The sequence below is a fragment of the Nematolebias whitei genome, chromosome 17 (genome assembly GCF_014905685.2).
Source record: "Nematolebias whitei isolate Nwh7 chromosome 17, NemWhi1, whole genome shotgun sequence".
NCBI classification, from domain to species: Eukaryota; Metazoa; Chordata; class Actinopteri; order Cyprinodontiformes; family Rivulidae; genus Nematolebias; species Nematolebias whitei.
Genome location: NC_056514.1, coordinates 14,041,656 through 14,048,855, shown reverse-complemented (window position 1 = coordinate 14,048,855; position 7,200 = coordinate 14,041,656). Strand labels below are relative to the sequence as shown.

Here is a 7,200-nt window from a genome sequence, read left to right as displayed (position 1 = left end):
CACAGTATATATATTTATATGTATGTATGTATATATGTATACACCAGTATATATATATAAAATTGTTGATTTTTAGTTTACATCCACACAGTTGTTATATTTACAGTATGGCCAGTTTAAGATTTTTTTTTTATCTTAATCTACATGTGTATTTTTTTGTCCAGTAACATGCAGACTGAGTCAACTGGCAGATTCTGGCTTCAGGTCCAGGTGGTCTAACACTGATGGTCCTTGAAATGTTGATGTACACCACGGTGATTATGTGTAAAGTATAAAATTCTGTATCCACTGTCATACTTCAAAAGCTGTTGTGCGCGTCATTGTCCAAAATGGACAAAAATCAGGTGAAAAGACACCTGGATTTTGGATCTGATGGTAACTGGAGAACATAAGATCAGTAAAATGTTTACCTTTAGATGTCAACAAAACAGCACTCCACTGTATTACAGCGGAGCTAGCCCTTCCTCTTGGACTGAACCAGATACGGCCAGAAACCCACAGTTCTTTGTTCTGGCTGGTATCAGTAAGCAGCCCATTGGGAGCCGTGTTGCTTTCACCAGTGCTCCAGTTGAAGGTCCATGGCAGAGTTCAGATTCATGTCTGTTACATCTAGGAACTCAGAGTTAAAAATGCTGGGCACACTGGACTGAGCAGCATTGTAGGTAATGGCAGAACTAGGTGGGGTCAGGTCCAGCCACTCCATAGTTTCCCACGGCGTCTCACTGAAGCTCATGCTGACCATCCCCTGAACCTCGGCAACAGATGCTGCCTTGCTGCTGATGGGAGACAGGGGGTTGTCCATCAGGTCTCTGTTGGTCAGACCTTTGTCCTGTTGGGGGTGGTGAAGGAGGCAGTGCTGGTTGTGGTGGCTGCCGTACTCCTCTGCATCTCTGTTTCCTTCATCTTCCTGGAGCCCGTCCTCAGCAGACATTTTAGAAGAGCCCACGTCCCCACCACGTCCCACAGGACTGCCCAGCAGGGTCTGCAGGTGGCTCTCGGTGATGTGGTTCGCGGTGTAATCGTAAGGGAGCTGATTGGGCCCAAGATGTTCGAAGTGCCAGTGGAACCTTGGTACAAGGAGGCCAGGACACCCTAGGGACACAGTAACTTTGGTTACAGAAGACCTGTCCCTGTCTTCTCTGGCGTTAGCTGGCATCTCTTGAGGAGAAAGAGAGGAGGGGGTGTCACACTACGGACTGGAACTGGATGTCACTGCTTCCGGTTAGTCTGACCGACAGGTGACCAGAACTCAACAAATAGTGTGACAAAAATTGTGGCCCATCACATCAGATTGGTCAAACTAAACAGATTCCTGTTGTTTTCATCTACTTTGCAATATATTATTTGATACGTGCAGCTCCAGAGATATGGCTTGATTTGTCTTGCAAAACACGGCACTTTTGTAACAGAGTTGTGAGAAAACAAGCTTTGATGATTTAAAAAAAACTTGTAAGATGTGTTTTGGTCAAGGCAAATCAAGATAAATCTCTCATGCTTCATTCAATTTAGACTAAAAAGATGTGATCCCTGATCTGATGTGATGGATCAGTTATGTTTCAGATTCTGTAAGTTAATCTAAAAACTGCAAATAACTTCTTAAGGCATAAACTTTCAAGTGATAGTCAAATAGTTATCAGTATTTGGTACAGCATGGAGTTTTGAGAAGGAGGCAAAAGTCTTTATCCAAACCAGGCTAATGGTAGCCAAAGGACTTAAACAAAACTTTCTCATAAACAACACTGAAATAACTAAAGTGAAATCAGTTCCTCTGGACGGATGCAAAAAGTAATAAAATAAAATAGGGGGCGGAAAATAAAACAAATGGGCAGAGGCCTTCATGTCCAACTGTTCCCCTCTTACAATGCTGTTATTGCTAGTATCACTCAGCCCTCTGTGAATAGCATGTGGCCATCAGGGCACTAACCATCAATGGTTAGGCTGATGGCCCCCCTTTTTCATGTGGATGTCATCAGCAAACTGTTTGATCCATTATGAGAAGGGTCTATTTATAAATAGGGATGCACTGATCCACTTTTTTTACTTCCGATCCGATCCCAATACCTAAATCTGAATATCGGCCGATATTGATCCAGTTCCGATATCATGATCATCATTGATTTTACATCAGGCTGTAATAATCTCCTCTGAAGTACAATTTGTACAAATATATGCATGCATGTCCAAAAAGGCAACTTGAGGTAAGTTGTATTAATGTTGGATAAGTTTTAAAGTTAGAATTAAATTCTGCTAACACAAAACATGTTTCTCTTTATTCCTAGTTTTAAAGTGGATATTAAAGTGATTAATTTTAGTGATTGTTTAAAGTTATTTTATATTTTTTTAAATAAGGGGCAGATATAAGATTTTTTTTCTTCTTTCTGCACTCTTTTCATTCAAAATTTTCTCTTTGATGATTTTTTTAAATTTAGTTTCTTTTAAATGAATGAATAAATTAATTCAATTAAATGTTAAATGGCTTCAAACACCTGCTAAGTTCATGGCATAAACCAACAGACGTTCCTGTTTTTAGTATTTTACATCACTTTATAATGTAGCTGTCTTTTGTTTTTAATATAATTTTCAAATCATGTTGTTTTTATGATTGTCTACTGTTGTACTGATAAATATCTCCTGGAGGGTAAACTATATCTTGGATGCAAGTATCAAACTGTGAAATCCTTCATTTTCTAAAACTGATAGGAGTTGGACATTAATTATGAAGTTTAGCAACTTCTCTGTAAACATTAGAGCTCCATGGTTTCAGTGATGTCTTCTTCTTGTTCAATCCGAAGCAGGCAGCCTGATTTTGGGCAGCCACGCTCAGTCTGTCCCTCCTCGGAGACGGGCAGACTGAACGGGGCAGATTGGACGCGGCTGGCCGGTGTCGAGTCGCCTCTTTCGGATTCAGCGAGAGTAGCGCCACGCTGAAGCTACGGAGCTCGAATGTCCAACGTAAAACTAACTTTACCGTGGTTTAATGTGGCGCCATGGCTCTGCAGACATTGCACGTTGCTGTCTTGCTTTGTGGTGTTTCTAGTGTAAAATACTTGCACACAGCGGACATGTTTCGATGAAAAGTTTGTTAGCTGTTAGCCACAGTGCTGCTAACTCAGTCCTCACGTTGTAGCTGGCTGCAAACTATGAAATGGATTTCCTGAATGTGAGGCGGGTCTTATTACTCTGGGCTCATGAGACACGCCTCCGTTCAGGAAATCCATTCCATAGTTTGAAGCCAACGTGCATCATGGATCGGAAATATTGGCACGTGGATCGGGAAAATCCGATATGTAAATTATGCTGGTATTGGAGGCCGACACAGATACTGGATCGGATCGGCCCCATCCCTATTTATAAGACTGAGTTTATTACAGCTCCTCAGACTGACAAAGTATTTTGGATAAAAGACTAAACATTTCAACATTTTTTATTTATTTTTTGCTTTTTGCATCCGTCCAGAGGACCTGACTTAATTTTGTTAGATTTTTCTACATGGATAATTGAGCATGCATCAGGAAACAGTGAAAGAACCCTACATTCAATAAATATGATCAAATATTAACTAATGTAGCGTTCTTTCACACAAATATGACATTTTAAAGAAATAAATTATTTAAGCCTTGTATTGTCCTATAACTTTGACCAATCATATTAGGGGAAAAATTGACCACCTTATTTAACTTCTAAAAATGACTATTTTTTATGGTTGTTTCCAACAATAAACTAGTTAAAGCTATCTCAGCCTGAAATGAAAATATAAAATTTTAACAATTTTTTATTTTTTTAGTCTTTTAAGGCCTTAAGTTAAAAAAAAAACCCCACCACATTTCAGGTTTTTTTTTTTGTTTTAATTTTTTTTTCATTCTACAAAATATGTATTTTCCATCCATCCATCCATCCATCCATCCATTATCTTTACCCGCTTATTCCATTTTGGGTCACGGGGGTCGCTGGTGCCCATGTGCAGCAATCACTGTGCGAGGGGCGGGGTACACCCTGGACGGGTCGCAAGTCCATCACAGGGACACATAGAGACAAACGAGACAAACAACCATTCACTCTCTCACTCACACCTAGGGACAATTTAGAGTTACCAATCAGCCTAACATGCATGTTTTTGGTCTGTGGGAGGAAACTGGAGTACTCAGAGAAAACCCACGCATGCACGGAGAGAACATGCAAACTCCACCCAGAAAGGCCCCTGGACTGGAGTTTGAACCAGGGACCTGCTCGCTGAGAGGCAGCAGCTCTACCAGTTGCACCACCATGGTGCAATATGTATTTTAGGGTGATTTATTTTTTTGGGAAAGACATTTTTTCTTATTAGTATACCCCAAAAGATTTTTTGACTTTTTTTAAAATTCCACTCCAGAGTTTTGTGAAGACTCTTCAAGCCCATCGAACACTTGTCACTCCTTGGTCAAACATGGATTTTTTTGTTTTTTTGTTTTAGGTTTCTTTTTTTAATATTTTTTTTTTCTAAAACCCTACTCATATACAACAACAATTTCTGTTTTTATTTTTTTTTTATTACTGACCCAGATAAATTACCAGTTGCTGCAGCCTGGTGCTTTTGCCATTTACATCGAAGCCAATGAGAGTAAGCCGTTCTGAGCCATGGAGCATCTGATTCTGCTGCCTGCATTCATGTGGAGCAGATTTATACTAAATGTTAACTTGTGCAATGTGCAAGTATGTTTTTGTTCTTTACATCCAAACTAATACGATCTTGTTGGATGAGACAAGAGGCAGCAAGTCCAGCCAGGAATGAGGCATCTCTTCCGGGGTGAGTGAAATATTTTATCTCTCGTAAATTTTTACTGAGGCTCTCAATGTACAAGTGTAGTACCAGTCAGTGCACTACTATAAAAATTGAAATTATTGGGCTATGAGTAAAAATAAGCAAATATTTACAGAGATTATTTGATATACAGGTAATAAATATGGGATTAAAAGTTGTATTTACAGTGTTCTTTAATGTGGCTGTTTTTTTTGTGTGTCCACAAAGTTTTTGCCTTTTTTCTCCTTCCCGCTGGTTGAGAAAGTGTCTCATTAAAAACAGTCTGGTCTAATTAATCAGAGAAGCAGACACCTCCCACATCGGCCAACAAGTGCACAGCTTTCTGAATTGGATTTCTCGTTTGATTTGAAGTAATAATTCTGAATAATACTCCAGATTAACACAGCTAACTGGGGAAAAAAAAGTTTGGTAAAGTAACTCCAAAACAATATAAAATTGAAAAATGATGATACAATATATCATCACTGACTCAAATAGAAGATTCAAGTGAGGATTGAACCCACAAACACTCAGGTACACCAATAAGCCACACAATTGTTTAATTAAAGTCCTACAATGTTGGTGGGAATTTTCATTTCTGTCTTTTGTTCTCGTTTTTTTTTTTTTTTTTTTTTTGTTCTGGTCCCCTCTGTCTGCTCCAAATGAATTTAAAAACAGAATATCTCCACGGTTGGTCTCAGCAAGTTTCACTACAGCTATTCCTGGGTTTGAGCTCATGTCAGGTCAGAGGTCGTACCAATGCGCTAAAACCAGCTGAATGTGTCCACATGGCAGAAAGTCTGATGCCCCAAATTAAACTCTATCGGACCTGCCTGTTCAGATCACTGGCTGCTCGATCAGATTATTTTTCTTCCCCCAAAACTCAGCAATTTCTATCTGAGAGCCAGTTTCAGGTTTTTGTAGTTTGTCATAAATATATATACTTTACAAAAAATTAGAATATCATGGAAAAGTTGTTTAACTTCCATAATTCCATTCAAAAAGTAAATCTTTAATAGATGATAGATTCAGGGCCCACAATTAAATGATTTCAAGTATTTATTTGTTTATTTTTACATAATTTGAGCTTCCAGCTCATGAAACCCACGAACACAGGATTTCAAAAAATTAGAATACTGTTGAGAAATCAGCCCAAATGTTGCAGGACATGAATGTTTTAAAGTGAGTGTGACTTATCATCTACTAAACTCAAAGCACCTGCACAGGTTTCCCCTGGTGTCATTAAATTGCTTCAGTTTGATTCAATTGTCTCAGTTTGGTTCAATATGGGGAAGACTGCAGACATAACTGGCCAGAAGACCATAGGATGGGTAAGCCACAAGAGATCATAGCTAAGGTCGTTTTCACACCAGATAGTCTGGTAGACTTAGTTCGGTTCGGGACCAATATTCATGACATTTTGTTTACATTTGAGCTGGTGCGTTTGCATTCAAACTGCACTGTGCAGTCGAGTGAACCTGTTGAACCAACCTATTCCCCCGCTCGCCTGTGGGGGCGCTGCACCAAGAACTACTGAAAGAAACGACACAAAAACCTCTGAAGACACGTTCTCTTCTTCTTCTGTAAATAAAAATAACAACGAAGTGGCATCAAGTTTTAGCAGTTTTAGGAGTTATATTTTGTCATTTTTCAAAAATGGACTTTGCATGAGCAGAAGATGAGACAGAAGACCATGGAGAATATTGTTTTTCCACAGAAGGCAGCTGACGGCTCCATATAAGGTCAGAGAAATGTGTGTTTGTTTACCCTGCGGAGCGGAGCTCGGTCTGTTTACATTCACACTGTACTCGAACCGCGCTGGAGTTCTCTTCTACCGGACCGAGACCTAGGCTTTAGCCCGGGCTACAGTTCGCCTTTTTGTTCCGTGACAGAGTTCGATGGCGCGTTCACACCTCTCTAAACGAACCGGACTTTCTAGGAAAACGAGCTAGAGTTCGATTAAAGCGGACTAAACAGGGCTGGTGTGAATGCACCCTAAGGCATCAAGGACATCTGGACTTCCATAACTCTCAGTCAATGCCACAGGCTGATTTCCTGAATGCCACGTCGCATCGAGGCAGTGATTAAGGCAAAGGGATTCCCAACCAAGTATTGAAGATTGACATATCATTTTGAAAGTACCATATTTTAATGGATTTGTTGTGATCCAAATTTCTTTATTTATTTTTTCCTGCAAAAACTGAGTAGTGTGAGCTGATGTCTTCACAGTATTCAAATTTTTTGATATCCTGTTTTCGTGGGTTTCATGAGCTGGAAGCCCCACTTATGTAAAAAAAAAAAAAAAAAAATCAAATAAAAACTTGAAATCGTTTAAATTGTGGGCCCTGAATCTATCATCTATTAAAAATTAACTTCTTGAATGGAATTATGGAAGTTAAACAACTTTTCCATGATATTCAAAT

General features: G+C 39.3%; 1 protein-coding gene across 1 annotated transcript in view; it reads right to left on the bottom strand.

The window, feature by feature from the left end:
- Positions 1 to 553: 553 nt before the first annotated feature.
- Positions 554 to 7,200, bottom strand: part of myocd (myocardin) — a 46,816-nt gene continuing 40,169 nt past the window's right edge. Inside the window, exon 12 of the mRNA XM_037690693.1 lies at positions 554 to 1,158. Coding sequence (XP_037546621.1) covers positions 554 to 1,158 — 605 coding nt within the window. The remainder of the gene's footprint in view (positions 1,159 to 7,200) is intronic.